This window comes from Suillus subalutaceus (genome assembly GCF_016647625.1).
Source record: "Suillus subalutaceus strain FC151 chromosome Unknown DFJ58scaffold_147, whole genome shotgun sequence".
NCBI lineage: Eukaryota > Fungi > Basidiomycota > Agaricomycetes > Boletales > Suillaceae > Suillus > Suillus subalutaceus.
In genome coordinates this window covers 50,011-72,118 of record NW_024540396.1, presented here as the reverse complement: position 1 = coordinate 72,118, position 22,108 = coordinate 50,011, and the positions used below count along the sequence as shown (strand labels likewise).

Below are 22,108 nucleotides of genomic sequence, written 5' to 3'. Positions count from 1 at the left end.
CGAAACCGCATGTCCTGTCGAGCAGCGCCAGCTTGTCGTTCCATAAGGTCATAGCGCGGAACAAAACGCTGTAACACCAATTCGGTCCTCGCCGGATCTCATAATTCAAAAACATTGAAATGAGGTACAGCGCGATCAACAGAAAGACGGCCGATACCGCTCACGTCAAGACAATTTTTTCCATGGGAAGGATGAAATTGAGTATGTATTGTGCAAGCATTGTGGAGGTGGAGAACGTCCCGGAAATTAAAACTCGGAGCGAAACGCTGTGACGGTGACTTCGGTGCTCGCCGAATGCCTTTGAAAAGAAGTGAAGAACGGACATTGTTCCGCGGACAGAGGCTCAATACTATTCCTCTCGTCTCCTGGGAGGATCAATTTGGGGAAGCGCCCCCTTGATTATCATTCCATTCGGCGTCTTGTGTCAAAATAATTAACGGCAGGTAGGCAGGCTGCGAGATACCCATACCAATCTAGTCTTCTAAGATCTCATCCTCGCCTTTGTTGGCCTGTGACGACATCAGGAGTATCCACACCAGGGCAAAAAGATACGCGTACCTTATCGATCATCCTCTTGCGCTTTTCCCTGCTCTTTCGTTGCACTTTGAGGTACTTTCCCAGGGGTGACTCCTCTATCTCCACGTTGGCCTCCCACCGTTCGACCTCATCCATTTTTCCTGGGCCGAAATTGATGCCAGAGCGTGACTGGTCTATCCATTTTGCACAGTCTTCTACCCGCTCTAGAAGGCCCTTCACCATTCCGGCTTCCTTCCCTAGCTCCTTGCAATTTTTGAGTGTTCGGCGGAGTGTGACAATGATGGGCACGATCAGTTCAGGGAATGCAACGCTTCCATGCACTGGGCCACTGCCAAGCCACTCCGCGAGAAGGAATACCGTTTCCTCCACAAGTCCCGCTGCATATACCCGTGTCCTAACGTACTGTGCCGGAGCACGTATATGCGTTTCCATGTCGAGAGGGCGCAGCGTGGATGACTTGGGCTTGCCAGATGCCGTGAGGGTAGATGAGATGATAGGAAGGAGATAAGGCGTCAGTGGTACGTAAATACGTGTGTGTCGAGTCAGATGCAGCATCGAGCGTGCGATGTGTAAGTGGAATGGATACGAACGCGAATTCGAAATGAGCCTGCGAAGGAGATAAGCACGAGAAAATCTACACGTGGAGAACGTACTTGATGGCACCCAGACTGACCTGCACGAGTGGGTAGATGAGTGGTCTTAGCTCGCTCTCCTGTCCCCCTCGTTCGGCTTCCGCATGTGCATCGCACGCGCGACCTAGCACAAGTGCCCAGAAGTCGACACAATGCGCGTACTGCCAGTTGTAGACCTGTTTGTACGCCTCCTGAAGGTGATACAAGACGTCAGATCTGCCGCCCAAGCTACCCGCAAGGATCTACTTGCCTTTGTTTTTGTCTTCATGCCCCCACGCAGGAGTATTGCAAGCTGGCGTATGTACCCAAATGCGTGTGGGTATGTTGCTCCATGGTCTACACAAAATAATTCGCATGCGGAGTTCTTCATGAGCGTAATGGATGGTAGTCGATAGGTGCTTGTAGACTTGCACGCACGCACGAGCGCCAAGTAAGTGCTCTGTAAGGTTGGTCTGCATCAGGAGGAGTAGCAGGTATCAAAGTCTCGCGTACCTTGAGCACAAGATCAACGATAGAGTCATCGGTGGAAGACGCAAGTTGACGGATGGCGAGAAACGCAGCTATCCGTACGTCATCCTCACCTGTGGACCACAACTCTAAACATTTCTGTGTTGGGGTCAGCCTCATTCAAAGACGAATAGAAGGGTGAAAAGGCAAACAGAAGGCAAGTACGGTCGTAATAAAGAATTTCAGACAGGAACACAGTGGATTTAGACTCGCCTTCAAGTACGTCTTAACGGCCTTACGGCTAGAGACGACGTAAGGGAGGATCTTTGCGCTCTCTGTGAGCGCGAGTCGCAATGTCTCCGGGTCGGTAAGCTGAGGGATGAGGTGAATCACATTGTTGAAGTAAGACAGAGTTAGTTTTTGCAGTGCTTTTTGCTTTGCAGATTGTGAAGGTTGTTTACTGATGGTAGATAGAATATTTCAGGGCAAGACTATATGGAAAGAACGAAGGACATACAATTTACCGTTCGGAAGTGTTTTATATGGGATGTGATGGGCTAGGACAATTGGCGTATACCGCAGGGAGGTTGTTACAAGCTTTGTGTACACTGTCGGGGAAACCAATTTGGCTACAAATCGCGATACACGAGGATGCGATGCTCACCTGCGGCATTGTCAATGCGCCATAAAAGAACCTGATCGTCCTCATTCATATGCACTGCAGAGCGAAACGCAATGAGCAGTTTGCGGAGGGCTCGCAGGGAACGATGCTATGGTCATCGCGTCAGCAGTGCACACGTGATGAAAGAAAGAAAAAACACCTCAAGGAGTGCTTTTTGCCAGGTTTTGAGAATGCTAGTAGTAAGAATAGGCAGTTCTTCTCCCATTTCTTCTTCTTCTTCACTGTCGTCTCCGTCCATGACATCATCATCATCATCATCATCATCATCATCCATTTCATCGCGGCCCTCTTGAGTGGTAGTGAACTCAAGAAGCTCGCGATCATTCTCCTGTAGATATTTGTAGAATTCAGGGTCCTTTTCCGCGAGTTGTGCGAGCTCAAGCATGTGACTTGTGCCATGATCTACCACACCATAAGTAAAGCATATAAGAATCATGTAGGCACTCACCCTCAAGATCATCTACAGACGCAAAGGATTGGTCGTCTGCTACGTCTTCCTCATCTTCGTCTGTATCCAACTCATCGCCTCCGGCATCATCCTGCGCGTATCAGAATTGCATGATTGAAGAAAAGAATGACGGGCCTACCTCATCTTCCTCAGCATCATTGTAATCATCCATAAACTCTGCTCCGAGAAAGTCCTCGACAGTCATTTTCTTTGCACTGGAGCAGGATTCTCAGTATTCAGACAAAAGATCGGACGGCAATTAATCAACTGACTCTTTCCCTGCTTTTTTAGACACTCCCTTAACCTCTTTTTCGTCGTCGTCGTCGTCGTCGTGTTCACTACCCTCAGCTTCGGTAATGGTCTGTTGCTTTCCCTTCCCGTGTGCCCCACGTCTCCCTTGAATTTTCTTCTGCATCTGCTGGTGCTTCTTCCGCGATTGAATTGCCTGCTTCAGTTTGCCACTCGCCGCGAATTTGCGGCTAGACTTGGCCGCCTTCCCCATGGTTTCGAAGAAAGTAGTTATTCGACTTTTGAAATGTAGTACTGTAGGGAAAACAGATAGCAGAGCATGGGACGTAGCACTGCAGAAAAGATTATTATGATCCGAATCAAATATGCCAAAAGAGGCAAGTCAGCAAGGACACACAACGACAGTTGAACGACTTGGAGTCTTGGAGTCTTGGACCCCACCTTGAACCAACCACCATAATCTAAATACTCACTGTCAACAGTCATGACAGATATTAACTCCATACCGGCAGCAGTATCGAGCACGACGGATGTACTGAACTCTGCAAACAGCCTGCTCACGTCCCATCGGGAGCTACTCACATACGTGCGGAATTCACAACGGGCACATCGACGTCAGCTTCGTGCTCTTGCAACTGCACCCAACGATCTGGTAAATTTCCCATTAATTGATTCTCCTGCACCATCACCGCTGCATTCCCCACCGTCATCACCCCAACTCGCTCCTCGTACCCGCCCACAACGCCAAGATCTCCATCCCGCAAAACGCGCGAGGGTTGCCCGCTACGCAAATTATGTCCCAGAAGAAGAAACGATCCGCAATGACTACTCGCAGCGGTACGTCGACAGTGGCGAGTGGCCGCAGAATCGGGTTCTCGGTGCGGAGCCTTCTCGCCGTTTTGAGGAGTGCGTCCGCTACCTGCTGCTCCACATCTGACCTCATTATAATTGCAGATACCCGAAGCAGCAGCGCTTGCTCAGCCTTAAAAAGGAGTCTGTCGACGTGCATGCTACACCTCCATTTTTCCTTCCTTTTTCTCACCTGTCTTCATTACATCCCCAAAAGTTCGATGTCATCCTCCTAGACCCCCCGTTCTCCTCATCTTTTGGCTGGGATGATCTTCAAGCTCTTCCTGTGCCTTCTCTTGCGGCAGACCCTTCATTTGTATTTATGTGGGTAGGTAGTGGCGCAGGAGAAGGTCTCGAACGTGGTCGCGAGGTCCTCGCTAAGTGGGGCTACCGCAGGTGTGAAGATGTTGTATGGGTAAAAACCAACAATACCACCAATCGCGGGCCAGGGGTGCGTGTCATACCCTGTACCTATCTATCTGTAAACTAACGCTATTTACATAGACTGATCCACCTACTACTTCTCTTTTGACCCGCACGAAACAGCATTGCCTCATGGGTATTCGCGGCACGGTACGTCGCTCGACTGACAGCTGGTTTGTCCACTGCAACGTTGGTGAGCCCGTTTTCTACTTGGGTTCATATCATTTTATTGTCCACACTCGTTCATGATGTATACATTCATGCCTTCTGGAGAACTAGACCCTAATTTAGTTTGCAGATACTGACGTCATCATCTGGGAAGGTGATACCGCCGACCCAATGCGCAAACCACCCGAAATGTATACCCTTATAGAAAATTTCTGTCTCGGTACGCGCCGTCTTGAGCTTTTTGGACGGGCGCGCTCGTCCCTCCGCCGCGGGTGGGTCACAGTGCTGACTGCAAGCGATGGGGCTAAAGTAGGAGAGCATGCGCGGACTGCAGAAGGCGATGCCGTGCACCCATGGAACAAGGATTCATGGGAGGAAGCGACTCGACACCTGGCTTCACTCGCAGGGGGGAAGTGTGTCGTGCCAAATTCGCAGGAAATCGACGCTCTCCGCCCTAAATCCCCTATGCGTTCTGGTAACTCAGGTGTGAGTGGCGGAGTTGGGGTCGCCATCAGTGGTGGCGTAGGTGTGGGTGTAGGGAGTGCCGGGGTGGGTATGAATGCGGTAAATATGAACGCCGACCCCAACATGAACATGCAACATCCCCGGCGTCCGCCTTCCCAAAATCCAATGATGGTGTCTCCAATGATGGGGATGGGGATGCCGATGGACATGGGGATGGGCATCGGGAACATGATGGGGATGGGAATGGGGAACATGGGCATGATGGGGATGGGGAACATGGGAGTAATGGGAATGGGAGACATGCCTGGCGCTGCATTCCAATGGGTAGGGGATGGTGATCGAATCTGGGAGGACGGGATGATGGCTGGTATGGGCATGGGCAATGGCATGGGTATGGGGAATACGGGAATGGGGGTAGGAGGTCCGGGAATGGGTATGGGTATAGGAAACTCGAGGATGGGTATGGGCGGTATGGGAATGCATGGGCAGTGGGGTCAAGGGTACGACGGGTTCCAGTGAGGGCCATTCTTGTACGTGTAGTGTAGAGTTATGCAGGTCCTGGACACGCACATACACACTGTATCATATTTTGCACCCGCCGTCGCCTGTATTAATTTACAAACCGTAGTGGATGTATTCATCTATGTAATCTTATTGAGATTGTATAGCACATTCTACAACATCACGCAGTATATTATGGCATGTGCAATGGGTTTAGTGGATGTCAGGTATCTGACTGCCTCTCCCACCCGTGTTTAAAGATTGACTTCACGACTTGCCTCCACTTCACGAATACTACGTGCGAGGCTTATCATACCAATTGTTCTCCACGCCAGCATCGCCACTGCACAGACATTCCCAAGACTCTAGCCTAGAGTGTATTAAACACCTGAGCATATACGCAATAAAGTCCGCAATGCGCACAAGAACAGTAGGCCGACGAACTGCAGAAGAACTCCCGATGGCATACGATGGCGCATGATTCATTTGCGAGAGGCTGTTGACCCGTACGGACACTGATTTGAATATGACAAGGCGACCAAGGGTGCGAAAATATCACTAGCGGATGAATGCCCCCGCGACAACAAGGGTTGTGCCGAAAGGAAATGGTAAAATAATTGTTTTGAGCCCTTTGAAGCAGACCGACCGTGTGTTGTGCCACGCTGTGAATTGTTTTGGGGCCTGTCAGGTGAGAGGCAGTGATAGCGACTTCTGCGGAAAAAATAGTCCAAAGAAACAGCCTGAAACATATGTCTACCAGACGATTGTGAATAACCCACAACCAGGTACCTTTGTGATCGGGACCGTGTATTTCACCTGTTAAATCATAATCGACTAATTGAGTGTTTCGTGACATCGACGGTTACCCAAAGGGATGTAGACGGCACATGCGCCGTGGTATTTTGAGGAGGGACTCCCCATGAGCAACTTTTGACCTTTTACAGTTACTTTGAGCCGAGTCCGTGCGAATGCACCGTTGTAGTCAGGGGTCGAAGTGGGTCGCAGTGGAGATGCTTGATATGGGCACCAACTGTGGGTACCAGAAAAGTCAGCGAAAGTGACTGTGTCGAAATAAGAATATAAGATACCGCTTTTGTACCGCTTTACCCCCATGATAAGAGGTACCTGAGGTTCAGTTGTTCGTCTCCAATATGAAACGATTGAGTGGTTTAAGCTACTTGAAGCACTGCCGATAGACGGCCTGGTAAGACTCGATTTGCCTTCGAAGAAAAAAATGAGTAAAATAACGATGAGATTGGTATTTATTCGCATATACGGTGTGCGTAGGGCTCAACTCATGGTTCCGCACCCTCGCTGTTTACAACTCAGCTATCAAAATATCTCAAGGCACTTATCTCCGTTTGTTCAGAGTGGCAGCACGTCCTAGCACATCTTAGCACGTTCATGGCAGAGCCGCTGTCAGCTCGCTAAGTCTATGTGCATGTGTCAATTTTTCACCAGTTAACGATACGGAATCTGATGCAGACGTACCTTCCCTTACGGGGCAGCTACGGATAGTATTGAAATAGACCCAAAGTCCGATCATAAGGCCTACGACCCTACGATGAGATTTCACCTACACAGATTGACTTTGGTCAGTGCTTGTGTCAGATTCATGGGAGATCATAGGTCTATTTTGGTAAGTAAGAGTGGCTTATCGCCTTCACAGAATTCGACAGGAGAGCAGAAATAAACGCACCTGCGTTTGGTGACCGCCGATGTTATTCGCGTCCGTAAACCCGTTTGACTGTTACAGTTCGATTTTCAACTTCATCCAAATGAAGATACTAATTCACGGCGTGATATTTTTGACTTGTATGCATCTAAAAAAAAAAGCACTCATGAAGTTAACGGTATGGTCCGTATGGACCCAGCTTGACTAGGGCCGGCCCGAAGGAGGTTGCAATGTGCGGAAGTGAAAGGCGCTTTGTGAATCACCAGTGGTGCGAGTAGTACACGTCTTTTGCAGGATATATCCTTGCTAGCTGAGGATGACTTTGACATGTATGTTGCATGTATGTAACTTGCTCTAGCCTGGCAAGCCTTAATACAATTGTGACAATATCCCCGATTCCCACAATGTTAGTGGAGCCTTAGTCTCGTCCGGCAAATTGCGTTTTATCGATCGATCACGTTCTTGTGTTTTTGTCTAGAAAATTTACTGTTGCAAACAGTGAGCTCACTGTTTGCAGGACTTGTCCCTCTATTCGACCTCTATTCCAGCAGCCAATCTGAGGATGAAAATTTTTGACACAGCTGCATTAGTGACCTGCACTATCTGCTCTACAATGTGTACCAATTAAATGAATCAATGCAGAGCTCGAAATTCTGCTCGATGAGATGTTGAAAACTGCATGCGGTGAGTCCACCGTCTTCATCCAAGGATCAAGGAGATGGGTATCGGTCTGTATCGGTGCCATTTTTGCGTTCATCCTCGTCCGGAAACTTGAAAGTACCAATTGATGTCTTGCCCTCCCCATGCTAGCTCGAGCTCCTGCATCAACTCCCGCCCTATACATGTCTTGTACTGTTTGACGACTGTAGGGGGTTGGCTGTGAACCGTCATCTGGCTTCAGGGCACAGTGCAAGTCGTGTGTGCACACAACAAAGAAATGCAAGTCACTAGTAGTTGGCAACAAGTATGGCCAAGTCCTGGATTCACTACCGTCCCCGATCACTAACAATTTAGTAAGTCAGGAAACCAAGTACGGAGAGAAACCAGGAAGACTAATTTCCAACTATCTTAGTGAGAGTGAGGCTAGTAGATGCAATGGAGGAGAGCTCTTGTCAAACGTAGAGTTTCGTGCTAACCTTTCTCTGTCCAGTTCCTAAGTCTTGCTACGGAATTTGAAAGTAAATAATCTTTTGTTCCGCCTTGGCATCGACAAAAACAGGAGCGCACGCAAACTACACACATCAGAACGATATGGCTTGGTCTTCCGGTTTTAATTCTTCCAGCCTTGCTGAAGCATCATTGATGGACACTCCTTCGGGCTCTTCCAATGCGACCGAGGATGACTTGAAAGCTAAAGGTGGGGAGGTTACATCATTTTCCTGACTGTCAGACTCACTCTGTCCTTAGCTTGTGTGCATTAAACATTTTTTTTGTTTAGTGGTGAATCCCGTCAGTCTTGTCGAGAATCTAGGTTAGCACATATGCACCTCGGAAATATATCTTATGTTTCTGAGATGACCGTCGTGAGGCGTGAAGGGTGAGTGCTTTTTCATGAACAGACCATCGCATAAAAAGGAGATTTCGGTACAAAGACTCAGCCTAGTTAAGATGGACCTCCAAGGATCTATACACCGCAAAAATGTTGTCAGGACTCAGCAATTTTCGAACCGACTCCAAGAGAAACAGATTTTGACTCTGTTGTGGTAATCACTTGACTCGATAAACCTCCAACAAAATCATCCATGAGTCGAGTTGTGTTCCGAGAGAAAACAAACCTGGCATTCAGCAGGTTTCAAACTTGTACAGCCCAAGAGAAACAGATTTTGATTCTGTTCCAGCAACCATTTGGCTAAGACCAGTTAAGGTGAGCCTCTGAGGAAACCATCCATGAGTGACTGTCAAGGTGTGTTCTAATAGAAAAAAACCTTATCCTTGACAGGTTTCGAACATCAAGAGAAACAGATTTTGATTCTGCCAGTGTCACATCAATTACCCACTTTGACCAGGATGAAGTCCAGATAAACCTTGGAAGAACTGTTAATGAGTCAATGTCAAGTTGTGTTCCGAAAGAAAACTAACTGTTATCGGCAGGCTTCAAACTTGCACAATCCAAGAGAAACAGATTTTGATTCTGTTGGGGTAACCACTTGGCTAAGACCAGTTAAGATGAGCCTCCAACTTGAAGGAAATTATCTGCAAGTCAATGTCGAGGTGTGTTCCGATAGAAGTACATTAATGTTTTGAATCACTTCAACGGTGATCAGCACGCATGCACAGCTTGATCGCAGTAGCATTCTGAATCTCACCCGGTAGCGTCTAATTTCAGTCAGCATGAAACTATACAAGTTGTCTGTGAGTCATGATGGTAAAATGCTATGTACTTACTCCCTATAGCTATAAGGCGAGCAACCTGCAGCCAAATATATTCTCACGAGTTGATCACTTGTATACATCGCCATGGCACAGCGGGGACGGCAAAGGATCAATCCAGATCTTTCTGCGACACATTCAACGACGGTGTCAACGCTTCTCTTCGCGCCAGTGGACGACGACGACAACGATACCATGAGCTCGCTCTCCCTTCATGATGATTCCCGTTCGACAGCGCTGCGGCTTGGTAGTACCCATTCACCATATATACACCCAACCCACCAGGCCACGGCTTCAACGTCTACGTTTAACGTTGGTGGACAACCAACAACTGTTGTTTTCTGCCGTGAACACCCCAACGGTGGGCTCTACACCAACTAGTTGTACACCAACCCCAACAATGCCTGGTACTCCTCGCACTACCTCATCTCGAAAACCTTCCTCTTTACGCCACTCCTCCACCGCGGTTCCCGCTGAATCCATCACCTCCTCCATCAAACGGCGTGCCTTCCTCTCCGTCTGCCAAGGAAGGTAAATACCCTTCAAAAAACCCACAGCGCGCTCGCACTACCCCACGTCTGCCGCACTCCGACTGATCCCCCTGCACCTGCAACCGCACCGTACTGGTCACGAGCTCCAGTTCATGGCATGCTCCCTATGCGTTCGTTCAGGGCTCATACAGTCACGCTTGTAGATCATGTTGCGTGGTTGTTCGGAGGATGTGATGATAAGGGCTGTTGGAAGGATGTGTACTGTTTTGATACCGGTCAGGCACTCTTCTTTCTGATACATGTTTTATCTGTGAGGTGCTAATAGAATCACGGGCTTCAGACACAATGCACTGGTCACATCCTGACACCCTCGGTGACGTACCACCACCCTGCCGCGCCCATACTGCTACTCTCGTCGACCGCAAGATTGTAGTTTTTGGTGGGGGGCAAGGCCCAGTGTACTACGACAGCACATATATATTTGACACTACTACGCGTTCCTGGTTCTGTCCCTTGTTTCCTCACTCCCAATCCCCGTCGCAGAACCCTGAATCGAGCCTTGAGTCGCAATCGCAGAATCCTCCAGAGAGGCCTCTCCACCCAGCACCGCGTCGTGCACACACCGCTGTCCTCTACAATGGTAAAATATACGTCTTTGGGGGAGGAAACGGCCTCACAGCGCTCAACGATTTATGGACGCTTGATGTTTCTCGGCTAGATCCCACCTCACAATCTGTGTGTAGTTTCTTAATTAGTGTCCTCACGTTACTAAGTGTATCTAAACAGACATACTCGTACGGGGGTAGTTCCTTCGGCGGTTCAGGCGCAAGTGGTGGACTTCGCTGGTCCCTCGTCGAAACACAGGGTGAGCCGCCGGTACCGAGAGGATACCACACTGCCAATTTGGTAGGGAATGTGATGATTGTGGTCGGAGGGAGCGATGGTAGAGAATGTTTTTCAGATGTATGGTGTTTACATCTTGGTGGGTCATTCATATAATGTTTTCGGGCCCCGCGTTGCGCCCTGCTCTTTCCTTCAGTCCTGAACTGTCAAGCTTGTTTTCCTGACAGACACTCTCGTTTGGACCCGTCTTAATCTCCCCCTCTCTCACCGACGGCTTTCGCATACCTCTACGCAAGTTGGAAGCTGCCTCTTCATCGTGGGCGGACACGATGGCGGGGCATATAGAGACGAAGTTGTTTTGTTTAACCTTGGTGAGTACACGCCTATGGTTTCAAACTTTGGTGCAAAATAAACTGATACACTTGAGCACAGTGAACCTCCAATACGAACCACGAACGGTGAAAGGTAAACCCCCTTCCGCCCGTGGATACCACGCGACGATCCTTGCAGATAGCAGATTGTTTGTTTTTGGAGGGGTGAGTCTTCAGCCGACTTTGTTCTTTCGAACCTGGATGTCTTACAAATAGCTGACATCCGTCCGCACAGTTCAATGGTCACGACGTTTTCGACGATATTCATGTCCTTGATCTTGCAGGCGCTGCATATCTACCACAAGTGATGAGCTTCCGGATTGATGTGTGAGCATCATACCTCATCGATTGGATGATGTTTCTCTTCGACGGTGCTATTGACCTTTCAAAAGCCATTAAAGTTCCCTTTTCTCATTCCATACAGCATTATTCGCTCCTTTGAGGACCCTTTTCTCAATTTTGTCGCTCCGCTTTCTCACTCACCATTATTAACTGACATCCTTGCACGTCTTTGCTACCTTGCAATCTCCAACTTCTGAGTCACCATTTACCAATTCATAGAGTACATATACCATCATTTGCAATTTTATTTTGATTATTGTTTTCTTCTGGTTCTAGCTACCTGAGTATTAGAAGCGCGACGAATCAATCCACACAAACGGACAGCGACAGACGAGAGTGCAAAGTTGTTCGGAAAACACTGTACTTGATTTTTGCCTTCCTAACCTGTACTTCATGGCTTCCATCCGCTCCAATTACAGCCCTGAGGCCTCTTGGTAGACCCTTTACAAAATCAGCGGCAGCGCGTTGCCAGAAAGTGACATCACCATCTGTTTCCCACCTGTGGCAACCTTATCATCTTAAACCTGTCATTCGTTTTGCCAGGGCGCACTGGCTACTTATGTATCGTGAAATCGATTATGGGATAACCTCCATGAACTAGAATTCTTCGTCTGCCGCCGGTCCTTCCAGCTTCCAGGACTATACACAACCGACAGCGGCGAACATGATCGCTTACATCGAATCGCTGGCCAAAGTCGCTCTAGCCACCACTAGCCGATAATCTCGGCTCCAGCAGACGGAAAACACCCCAGTTTATATGCCCCGTCCAATAGCGATGACTTTGCCTGTGTTCAAGTTGATGTCCCACAACCTTACTGCACCGTCATCACTCCCACTAACTACTTTCTTCCTGCCCGGAGACAATGCTATACTCTTCACTGCTCTTTCTCCGTCCCACCACTCTTCTCCTATCTGATTTCTGCCTTTCAAGTTCCGCACTCGTAGCGACCCATCCTTTGAACCAGTCATCATTCGCTCTCCGCCTGGAAGGTGTATGACACCCCAAATAACCACCGGTATGCCCTTCGAGTTTCTTGCGAGGTATTATCATTGATGCCTCTTTCGTTTCTGTAATAGATGAAGCCTACCACTGAGTGCAGCGTCCTATCAGCCTTGATCCAATCAAATTCCAAAATCACTTACGGGGATCTATCAGCAGCGAAGGGCAGACAGTAAAGGAAATTGGACGTTTCCGCCATTGAAGTCAGAGTTGAGTTCACTGCTTCCTGGTACGTCTTAACCTCGAGTTTAGTTCACAGGTTATATGCAGCATACGCTGTACAACTGAAGCACCCAAAAATCATCTGCTTCGGGTCAGACTCTGTCAGTCCCCATTTTTTATATACAGCATGCTCATCACACACTACTCCAGCTCTCGATGTCTTCATTGGACTGCCGACTTGCTCGCAAGAAGCTTGATGAACTCCATCTTCGTATCAGTGTCCACGGTTTGGATCTGTTATACCCCACCAGTGTCTCTGCCAAAAACTGGCAATGCGTTAAGATGGCGTATCTTAACGCATTGCCAGTTTTTGGCAGCTCTTTAGACAGGAGCCGACTGCGGGATACTACAAGCGTTCTGTATTATTAATGACATTGCTACTGGCTCGCGGCGTGCTGGGAATTTGCCATAGCCCTCGACAGGAATGCCGAAATCTGCTTCGTTGCGGTCGCGGTTGGCGAAGTTCGAACTAACCAGACTGATGACTGAGATGACGTACGAACGAACTTGGAATTAAATCATCTACGAACTTTCATTGTATGTCTCTGGGGTGGTAGGTATGGGATCTAGATCATCGACTTTGGTGTTGGTTAATTGCATGCATGGGTCTTCCATCTACCTCCTATTCGCACAGTAAGATCTTCGCGTAGATCACAAGTGTGCCTCGCGTCTTTTTTTCCTTTCAAGCCATTTTTAGTTGTCGCATTCTGCTCACGAGCCTTTCACATACAAACGGAGGCCAGCCATTAATGTTGGTTTTTTTTCTAAACCTCTTTGCAAAGATATTGACGCCGTGGCGCAGCCGCATGCTTAAGAACGCTTACTCGAGCCCTCGGGCATCCACTTGCGGTACTAGAACTGTTCTTCCGGTATCGGGAGATGATATTTTGGAATCGGTCAATGTCATATCAAAATGTCTAAACGTCCTGAGTCTCGCTGTCTTACGAATTGTTAACACTACCCTACATAATACGCACTTAGTTGGATCCAAATGTGCTCACGTGTCATCCGAGCACGTCTGAGAGATTCCAACATTTCCATCCACGTCGCGTTGATCATTGATATTGATGCACTCATTGGAAATATCCATCTTCAGCCGGCCGCGGAGCGTTCGATGCAAATATTCTACGTCACGTATCATATGCCGAGCACCGCGTCTAGCCTGGCACTTCACTGACATGAGGCAATACTTCAATTTCAACCAATGGACTTTAAACGGACACCCAATCAAAATCGTAGCCTATTCAGAAGTTGTACACAGCGTAAATGGAATGGTAACTTTGAATCTATCGTAAAACGTGGTAGCATGTTTATCCGATCCCTTTAATACCCTCGGGCGCGTAGGCCACTAGCAGGCACTTGTGGAGAGGCAGATCTAAGAATAGGAGACGGATGCCTGTCATAGCCAGGCATCGCCAAGGTTGGGGGCTTCCTCTCCTGTTGGGGCATTTCAGCTATCCTATTTTCAGTCTCCTGGTGCAGACTTCCAATGAGGATCTTGATCATGTAGTCCGTGTTGAACGCGCCATTAGAGGGGTCGAAGGGAGTGGTGTCGACAATGTCCTGAAGAGCCGTGAGTGAGAGTGCGAGAAATTATGAACAAGACGCACCCGAATTTTGTAACGGTCAGAAAGCTCATCGTCCAACACATGGAGCGCCCTTGCAGCATCTTGATCTGTGCCGATCTGGACGAATTGGATACCGAATTTCTCGAGATGAACCTGCTGCCTGTCAAGGCGACTGGCGGCCTCAACGATGCATCGCAATAATTCGTCACTGTCGGCTATAGCGATGTCCGCGTATGTCAGATATAGGAATACAGTACGGAAATACCACCTTACTAGCGGCTCCATCGGTGATGACAATGATAGAAATTGGTTCGTGAGTCGAGCTCGGGTGCTCGATGAGTGGCAAGTACATCTCAATGAGCTGTTCGAGTCTCACTCCCGTCGGTGTGTCCTCACCTGAATATAGGGCATGATTCATTGATATGGTTTGATGAATGCGATACATACCAGTGGGACTGAGCTGGTCGAAAAGTTTCTCAACATCGAATCGAGACTAGTCGAGACCGTTAGCTGAAAAAATAGGACCTGCGAACGGGTTTCCATACCCTCATATTTTCGGCAAACTGATTTTGGTGCATGAAGTGGAGATCGAGCCCTTTGGATCCATATTGTATGGCGATGTCGACGATGCCACCTAGAGCCTCTCGCACTTGGTTCCAAGAATCACCTTCCGCCATCTAGGTACAAAGAGCATAAGCGATCATGAATCAAATTCTTGAGGATGTCATCCTTACGGAGATGGAATCATCGATCAGGATAACCGTCTTGTACTCACTACCACAAACATGATCAGAATTTTGGTAATAAAGAGCAGTGAACACATACGCCACGCGTCGTAGTTCTTCCTCTTGTATCAGAAAAGAGGGATTAAAGCGAGGAATTTCATCTACGTGGAGGGTAGTCTGAACGACCGATGTGGACTCCCGAGTCTCGCGCGACCACAAATTGCTTGTAGTGCGCTTGAGCTCTTGTCTCCCCTGTTGCTGACGAGCGAGGATGACGGTACCCGGAACTAAACTTCCTGTCGCATCCTGAGATGCTAGACCCCAGCGAAGCTGAGATGCGCATACTAGAACCTCGTACTTTTCAATCTGGTATCGCACGAAACCAGTCAAAAACAAAAAATAGAAGAGTGCGAGGAATAATAGGAACACATACCAAGTGCTCCTTGCCGACGTAGCTCACAAGAGCACCTGAGGTGTGATAGCCAACCTTTCCAAGATCTGAACAGTTGGCTTATGTAGAGTGCCCGTACTTCATGTTAATAGCACTTACGGAGACCTCCCTGTCAGCCGAATGTAAGCATCTTTGGTCGGGATTCTACGATAGCCTGAATAAACCTTACCTCTAAATGAACACGTGCGATGAAGAGCGCCTGTCCATTGCGGTCTTCGCCAAAAGGGACAGCGTTAGGTGGAATGGATTTATCCTCGATTAAGACCTTTGGGACCTTTTAGCGACCATTATAACTTCGATCGACGCCACTCTTACCCATACAAGCGGCACAGGTGAGCCATTCTTCTTGAAATTAAGAGTGCTTTCCCTAGCTTCTTCAAGCCAGCTGACCTTGTGCCTGGTGGTGGTGATTGTTGTTTCACTGCCGAATGCTGGTGCTGAAGTTGTATATGAGCCTGTGACGGGAGGGCGTCCATATTCATGCGAGCTTGTGACAGGAGGTCGTCCATATTCATGTGCTAGCTTCGTGTACTGAGAGGTCTCGTACTGTGCTGGTCGTGGGGCTTGGTATGACGGACGTTGCTGAAAGGACCCTGGACGAGGTTCTGGCATCATATTTCCGAAAGCTGCCGGATTAGAGTGTGGGCTACTCGAAATCGACGTCCTCGACGACTGAAATTGAGTCGGAGTGGAACTGCGCATCGTGAAATATTAGTTTGTTAAGCTGGAGGTGGATTCTTGGGGGATCGTCTGGAGACCACTTTATACCAGGTATCAGGCATTGGCGCCCAATCGATCGATATCAACTGCGCCATAGAGTTCAACAGAAAATTCCATGATTCTTGAAGGGGTACAAGCACAATAATAGTCCATCAACACAGGGCACAATGTGACACTGTGCGATGTACCAGAAGTTTGTTAAAACTTTCACCTATCCCGGAAGGCTGGCTGGTGAGTCAGTAAGATATGATTGGGAAACGATCCAATCATCACAGGAATCTGTACCGCGCGACCTAGCACGTTGCCTCATTTCGGGAGCAGATGGATAACACTGCTTGCTGTAGTCCAACGAGGTTGATCGAAGACCAAAAAAGTGGAGAGCTTCCATGAAACAGGAAGCATGCCCTTCGACCAAGGTCTTCGTGGATGAATCGATAACTTAGAGTTTGTGATAGTAAGTATTTGAATTTTGAGGCTGGCTTGATTGCATATATGTGCAAAGAACATTGATGAGATCATTTGACGTGACTCGTTGATTCACTTTCTGGAAGGATCTAACAGCCTTCACTTCAATCCAATGGGGCAAGTACTACCACGGTGCAGGGTTTCAGCACCCTCCGAGTCACCCATTACAGGCAATAATTTGTTGAGTCTAGTCGTCTCAATGGATGGCTCGAACACGATGGATGACAGATGATGCGGACGAGGGTAAGGGTTGAGCAAAGATTGCAATTTATGGCAGTGCTGGGTGGGAAGTCAAGAGTACATAATTGACGCTTTCTGGAGTCTGGCTTGTACGGGCCGGATCTAAGCAGTCCTAACAGCCACAACGGCGAACAAATGTGCGAGACGGCTTTTATGTGTAATCGCAAGTTGCGAAACATTTATTGTACACGACTTGATGGAAAACAGACTTTCGCTAACATACAACTGGGATATTTCGGTAATTATAATAGTAAGACGGACCGATTACCTCGACCCGTATGCGAGCGGGGAAAGCAATTCGCTCGGCACAGGACCTCCATTGTCAAGAACCTTGTTCACACCACCGAGCAGGATCTTCAGCATGTAATCGGTATTGAACGCGCCCTGTTGAGGATCGTAAGGTGTGGTGTCCACGATATCCTGTCGACCAGCAATATAAGTACAGCTCAACCAGCTAGGAAGAAATACAAAACAGACTCTGATTTTGTACTGCTTCGCGAGGTGGTCATCTAGAGCGCGCAACGCGGAAGCAGCCTCTGCGTCTGTACCAATCTGTACAAACTGGATGCCAAACATTTCCTCTGGAACTTGGCTTCTTTCCAGGCGGTGGGCTGCGCTGACGATAACCTCAGGGAGAGTCTGCTGATCGGCTGATTCACATAGCATTATTAACACAAATGGCCGAAGCGCATGAGGGGTAACTTACTTGCGACACCGTCGGTAATGACGATAATGTCGATAGGGCTGTGCTGAGGGAACTTGCGTTCCACGAGAGGGAGGTAGAAGTTAATAAGCTCTTCTAGTTTCGCAGCAGTTGGCGTTTCTGGACCTATATCTCGGTGTCACTTTTGGCTTGATGTATCACCACAGATGGAACTAACCGTTAGGGGCCATTTGATTGAAAATGTGTTGAATCTCTTGGCTCGTCTAAAGAGTCAGTCAGTTACAGTACATCACTACAAGCTGTGCGTTGCCAGACAGACCTTGATGTTTTGATGGAAACGTTCGTGGTGCAAGAAGTGTAGATCAATTCCTTGGGAGCCATACTGAGTCGCAAGATCGGCGATTCCCGCCAGAGCCTCACGGACAAGGGTCCAAGATTGTTCTTCAGCCATCTAAATGAAGTGGGTCAGAATCTCTAAGTACTATCACAAGGAAAGTAACACCAACAGAAATGGAATCATCAATCAGAACCACGGTTTTGTAGTCGCTATCGAGGATCGTCAGATGTGTAACAAGGTGGTTGAAAAGAATCCGTACGCAAGCTTCTTCAGCTTGAGTGCATCCTCCATTTCCGCAAGATTGGGGATGAACCTTGGAATATCGTCGACAAACAGCGTAGTTTCAACGAGGCTCGAAGTCTCGCGAGAGTTGTTGATACTTCTAGTCTCTTGGGTACCGGTCGCCTCCCGGACATTGGTATATCCAGTTTGTGGGACGAAACCAGCGGGTAGTCCAGGTTGTGCGATGAAGCCACCAGGCATTCCTCTCTGTTGGGAGAAACCACCAGCTTGAGCAGTCCATGCTGCCGACCCGCGTTGAGACTGGAGCAGCTGCTGATTTTGTTGCGCAAGTACGACTGTGCCCTGACTCAAAGATCCTACTGATTCGTAGGTGGCCAAGCCCCAGCGAAGTTGAGAAGCGCACACGAGTACTTCATACTTTGTGACCTGGAAACACGTAAGTCTCGATTTAATGAAGAGCTGTAACCCTCGAGGTGGTAGACGTACTTGGTGCTCCCTTCCGCCGTAACTAATAAGAGCATGCTGAAGGTGAGTACCTGACTTTCCGAGATCTAAATGCAAGTTAGCACTGTCTCCTGATTACAGACAGAATATACTTACAGAGCCCACCCTGAAAGATATGGCACGGTCAGTGTTGTGATACCGTGGGGAGAGATAACTTACCTCGAGCAGGGCACGAGCAATGTACAGTGGAAAACCGTTCTTGTCTTCGCCAAAGGGAACAGCATTCGGCGGGATGACGTTGTCCTCAATCAAAACCTTGTATACTCATAAGCGACGTTCAGCGAAGATCGATCACCATGCCCCTCACCCAAACCAGAGGGACGGGTGAACCATGCAATTTGAAGTTGTTGGTGCTTTCACGAGCAGCCTCGAGCCAGGAAGTCTTTGTGATCGCATGATGAGTCTCAGTAGTGCTGACGGGTGATCCCCCAACGAGTGGAGATGAGCCATGTAATTTGAAGTTGTGGGTGTTTTCACGAGCAGAATCGAGCCAGGAAGTCTTTGTGATCACCGTCTGTTGAGTCTCAGTAGTACTGACGGGCAATCCCCCAACGAGTGGAGATGAAGGACGGAATTCAGCCACGAGTTTACGTTGGCTAAGGGAGGGCGAGCGAGATGCGTTGGTATTGAAACTGTTGTGTCGATGCATGATATCTAGCTCGTTTGGTCCACCACGGCGATCGCAGAGACAGGCTTTATGAATACGGATAAGTAGCGCCCGGACCCAATATCAATATCTATTCTCTGCTGAAGCTGCAGAGTTAGGTTTCCTCGATACCATCGATTGGTTGCTAGAGAGCCGCAGCGATAATTTGAATCTATGTTAATCAGCGCTAGAACACATCAGAACACATCCAAACATGAAAGTCTGGCTGTGTGGTCATCGGTTCCTGGAACTTCTCGGCGCTCGGCAGCAGTACCAAATCGAAGGGCAATATGACCACTAAGCCACATGTTTCCCCTTGCCTGGCCCCAAGCCAACAAAGAACGATCATCACGTTCCATGAGTACAGCATCGAGGCAGCAAACACGAGGTGGGCAGAAGGTGTGCTACAGATGGCATGAAGAGTGCGTCGAGATAGGGGAAAAGATAACTCACTAACCGGGACATATCATATCATAGAATTCCGTAGGATATAATTTCTGTTTATACCTCAACAAGTACAACCTTCTGAGGATGTCGAAAACGCCGTCTGAGCTTCATGAGCTAAGGACAGCCGTGGAGAGCCGAGGGCAACAGCAAGCTCAATCACAACCCGCACTGAAGCTGGGGACCGAGTTTGTCAATGTTGATCAATTTGATGTTATCGCAGCAAGTGTGCATCAGCGATACTATCACAGAAGCCCAGTGGGGCACGGCACCTGATGTGATATGGGAGGGAATATATCTGGCTCTGATTGCAGTCACGGACAACGAGGCGTCAAATGAGGTCAAAGAACAACCGTTCACGGGGAAACTCACGGGGTGTAGAAACGTGACTGATGTCATCAACATTCAAGTTTCCATTATACTACTAACTGCATGCGCACACGTTGGGATGATCTGGAATTTTGTCAGTGAGATGTTCCACTCTAGATGACCGACAACCTAATCCTCATTCGACCTCAGCTTGAGATTGGCACGACTATTCGATGCACAGCTTATCGCGGTCTGCCACGTACGGACATGATGCCACCGTATGGTCGCCACTAATGTGAACGCCTGTATGAAACGACGCTAGTTCGAAAACTGATACATTGTCATTGTGGATAGACAAGGCAAGGTTAGCCTCATGCGAGATCTGAAACTTGATAAGTTGTAAGTTACGATAGTAGTTTCGGTAATTAACTCACAACGCCGACCTTTCACTTCGGACAGTCTGACACCATGGCACTTGAACTTCTGAGTCTGACTTCGGAATCCAACTCAATCCACACTAGTATTCTCACTGCAGTGCAGAAAACCAAAGGGCTCGTCACAGCCCTATGGTAATCAAGGGAACAATTTCTACGGTGGTCAATGGAACAAGTGTTGACGCTAGGCCTGGGTGGCGTGATCGGACGCAACAAGCATGGATTCAGACAACACCGTGGTTCCCGGTACAACCCGGCGGAAAGCTGGGCTGAACCATGTGCAGCTTAAGGCCAGCTTCAAACACTACACACATAACAGCTCTTCAGCTTCAATTACTAGTGAGTTACATGCTCAGTGCTAACCAATCAAGAATTCGCCGCCATAACTCATCGATCGAGTAGTCACTCGCAGCGGCGAAGCCTCTGAATCACTGCCATAACTTTTACTGTCTTCCAATTTGGTTAACCTGCTCAAAAGAAGTGATGGACAGTAAGTACTATGTAAGTATGTACATAATTTATCATTCATCCCTCCGAGTCACTCATGATCAGACTCCCTCATGCATCCGTGGTCCGACTCCTACCAACCTGAACCACATAAACGAATCAGACATGATTCAGGTTTCAATTGTTTATGCCGATCGGCGGATCTCGTCCGCTCCAGTCGCAAATTGTAGCCTATGCTCCACGCAAGGTTACAACTTGAAATTGATATATATGCAGTGTATCGAGCCCACCAATGATATCACCCTTAATACACAGATTTACTCCAAGTTTGTCTGCTATGCCTGGCAAGGTCTAAGCTAGCTACATGGACATCGGACATTAGTTCATGGTGGGCTGTTTACATGTTCATGTGGTAGCAATGGTCATCCCTGGCTACGCTCTCACCTTTACGAGCTGAACATGCTCATTGGTCGCCACTTCGTGACTATGGAACTAATGGCGACAAACGTAAGCAGTCCGACTTAAGTGCGTCACTGATCCGGCGCATGTGTTGATGTCATTAACAGCTTGATAATAAACCCACCAAATTTGCGACCCCGCGCTCGACCTTGTACAGCCTGGTGAACCTTTGCTCGACAGGCGGTTACTTGAGAGTCGCCAGCGCCCTTCAGGACGTTCCTATAGTTTGGGCTATTCGGGACGTGTTTTCGTGGCTAAAGATATTCATCGAAAATATAGGTAATTGCAGCAGTACATCGGAATACCTTTCATGTTTGTTCGAACGCTCCTGTCTTTCGATCTGTCCGTAACTGAGTGGAACGTCATACCACACCCCTTTGCACACACGATCCTTGCTCGTTTGGACGGAGGTGGGTCTTCCAAAACCATAGAATGGAAGCGTTTCAAGTAGGTTATGATGCTCATGGCGGAATACTTATTTCCGCGGCCAGTCACTCAGGCAGAGATGTTGCAGATGACGAGGAATTCGAATTCTTGGACTGAATTAACCTCATCTCCGGCCGGGCGTCAATAGGCCAGTGGGCGCTGCGGGCTATCCTTCGACACGCTTACAGGCCTTGTGATCATCACCGATGCAAGTACTTTTGCAAATATTAGATCCAGACTTGTACCTACTTATTATGTACATCATCTTGCCTGTTGCTAACAAGCCTTTGTCCTTCACAACGGCTTGTCCG

General features: G+C 48.3%; 6 protein-coding genes across 6 annotated transcripts; 3 read left to right on the top strand and 3 right to left on the bottom strand.

The window, feature by feature from the left end:
• Positions 1 to 473: 473 nt before the first annotated feature.
• On the bottom strand, positions 474 to 3,248 carry DFJ58DRAFT_718568 (Noc2-domain-containing protein; the record flags this gene model as incomplete). The annotated part of the gene is made up of 12 exons (XM_041384494.1): positions 474 to 509; positions 559 to 1,144; positions 1,191 to 1,360; positions 1,420 to 1,608; positions 1,662 to 1,775; positions 1,890 to 2,076; positions 2,134 to 2,224; positions 2,281 to 2,386; positions 2,438 to 2,700; positions 2,747 to 2,837; positions 2,886 to 2,961; positions 3,019 to 3,248. The coding sequence occupies 12 exons, from the start codon at positions 3,246 to 3,248 to the stop codon at positions 474 to 476; spliced, it is 2,139 nt and encodes a 712-aa protein (XP_041238557.1).
• Positions 3,249 to 3,394: 146 nt separating this feature from the next.
• DFJ58DRAFT_708886 (MT-A70-domain-containing protein) lies at positions 3,395 to 5,584 on the top strand. Its single transcript, XM_041383796.1, has 4 exons — positions 3,395 to 3,901; positions 3,950 to 4,295; positions 4,349 to 4,460; positions 4,566 to 5,584. Exons 1-4 carry the CDS (start codon positions 3,480 to 3,482, stop codon positions 5,417 to 5,419), a joined length of 1,734 nt encoding a protein of 577 aa, XP_041238556.1. The 5' UTR covers positions 3,395 to 3,479; the 3' UTR covers positions 5,420 to 5,584.
• Positions 5,585 to 9,513: 3,929 nt separating this feature from the next.
• DFJ58DRAFT_812579 (uncharacterized protein) lies at positions 9,514 to 11,882 on the top strand. Its single transcript, XM_041391543.1, has 9 exons — positions 9,514 to 9,751; positions 9,828 to 9,949; positions 9,978 to 10,022; positions 10,081 to 10,212; positions 10,278 to 10,672; positions 10,724 to 10,919; positions 11,008 to 11,151; positions 11,213 to 11,316; positions 11,387 to 11,882. The coding sequence occupies exons 1-9, from the start codon at positions 9,534 to 9,536 to the stop codon at positions 11,480 to 11,482; spliced, it is 1,452 nt and encodes a 483-aa protein (XP_041238555.1). The 5' UTR covers positions 9,514 to 9,533; the 3' UTR covers positions 11,483 to 11,882.
• Positions 11,883 to 14,024: 2,142 nt separating this feature from the next.
• DFJ58DRAFT_108159 (uncharacterized protein) lies at positions 14,025 to 16,289 on the bottom strand. The gene is made up of 11 exons (XM_041378654.1): positions 15,775 to 16,289; positions 15,629 to 15,724; positions 15,559 to 15,568; positions 15,442 to 15,506; positions 15,109 to 15,374; positions 15,018 to 15,057; positions 14,829 to 14,960; positions 14,731 to 14,776; positions 14,557 to 14,679; positions 14,326 to 14,498; positions 14,025 to 14,278 (listed from the first exon to the last, which is right to left on the bottom strand). Exons 1-11 carry the CDS (start codon positions 16,159 to 16,161, stop codon positions 14,039 to 14,041), a joined length of 1,578 nt encoding a protein of 525 aa, XP_041238554.1. The 5' UTR covers positions 16,162 to 16,289; the 3' UTR covers positions 14,025 to 14,038.
• Positions 16,290 to 17,032: 743 nt separating this feature from the next.
• On the bottom strand, positions 17,033 to 19,373 carry DFJ58DRAFT_108062 (uncharacterized protein). The gene is made up of 11 exons (XM_041378653.1): positions 18,940 to 19,373; positions 18,792 to 18,887; positions 18,729 to 18,738; positions 18,615 to 18,679; positions 18,145 to 18,554; positions 18,055 to 18,094; positions 17,868 to 17,999; positions 17,766 to 17,811; positions 17,591 to 17,713; positions 17,362 to 17,534; positions 17,033 to 17,304 (listed from the first exon to the last, which is right to left on the bottom strand). The coding sequence occupies exons 1-11, from the start codon at positions 19,279 to 19,281 to the stop codon at positions 17,149 to 17,151; spliced, it is 1,593 nt and encodes a 530-aa protein (XP_041238553.1). The 5' UTR covers positions 19,282 to 19,373; the 3' UTR covers positions 17,033 to 17,148.
• A 195-nt stretch (positions 19,374 to 19,568) lies between these two features.
• Positions 19,569 to 20,738, top strand: DFJ58DRAFT_916989 (uncharacterized protein; the record flags this gene model as incomplete). The annotated part of the gene is made up of 6 exons (XM_041395506.1): positions 19,569 to 19,677; positions 19,766 to 19,920; positions 19,946 to 20,185; positions 20,209 to 20,309; positions 20,386 to 20,430; positions 20,567 to 20,738. 6 exons carry the CDS (start codon positions 19,569 to 19,571, stop codon positions 20,736 to 20,738), a joined length of 822 nt encoding a protein of 273 aa, XP_041238552.1.
• Positions 20,739 to 22,108: the final 1,370 nt, after the last annotated feature.

Excerpts from the sequence above, each read along its gene's own strand:
- DFJ58DRAFT_708886 (XM_041383796.1), top strand. The coding sequence starts at position 3,480 with ATGACAGATATTAACTCCATACCGGCAGCAGTATCGAGCACGACGGAT. Across the intron at positions 3,902-3,949 it reads CCTTCTCGCCGTTTTGAGGA|ATACCCGAAGCAGCAGCGCT; the intron begins GTGCGTCCGCTA and ends TTATAATTGCAG. Across the intron at positions 4,461-4,565 it reads GTTTGTCCACTGCAACGTTG|ATACTGACGTCATCATCTGG; the intron begins GTGAGCCCGTTT and ends TTTAGTTTGCAG.
- DFJ58DRAFT_108159 (XM_041378654.1), bottom strand. The coding sequence starts at position 16,161 with ATGCGCAGTTCCACTCCGACTCAATTTCAGTCGTCGAGGACGTCGATT. Across the intron at positions 15,375-15,441 it reads ACGTCGGCAAGGAGCACTTG|ATTGAAAAGTACGAGGTTCT; the intron begins GTATGTGTTCCT and ends GTGCGATACCAG. Across the intron at positions 15,058-15,108 it reads GAAGAACTACGACGCGTGGC|TGAGTACAAGACGGTTATCC; the intron begins GTATGTGTTCAC and ends TGTTTGTGGTAG.
- DFJ58DRAFT_108062 (XM_041378653.1), bottom strand. The coding sequence starts at position 19,281 with ATGCATCGACACAACAGTTTCAATACCAACGCATCTCGCTCGCCCTCC. Across the intron at positions 18,095-18,144 it reads CTCAAGCTGAAGAAGCTTGC|CGACTACAAAACCGTGGTTC; the intron begins GTACGGATTCTT and ends GATCCTCGATAG. Across the intron at positions 17,535-17,590 it reads CATTACCGACGGTGTCGCAA|CCGATCAGCAGACTCTCCCT; the intron begins GTAAGTTACCCC and ends TATGTGAATCAG.
- DFJ58DRAFT_812579 (XM_041391543.1), top strand. The coding sequence starts at position 9,534 with ATGGCACAGCGGGGACGGCAAAGGATCAATCCAGATCTTTCTGCGACA. Across the intron at positions 9,950-9,977 it reads CACCTCCTCCATCAAACGGC|GTAAATACCCTTCAAAAAAC; the intron begins GTGCCTTCCTCT and ends CTGCCAAGGAAG. Across the intron at positions 10,920-11,007 it reads TGTATGGTGTTTACATCTTG|ACACTCTCGTTTGGACCCGT; the intron begins GTGGGTCATTCA and ends TTTTCCTGACAG.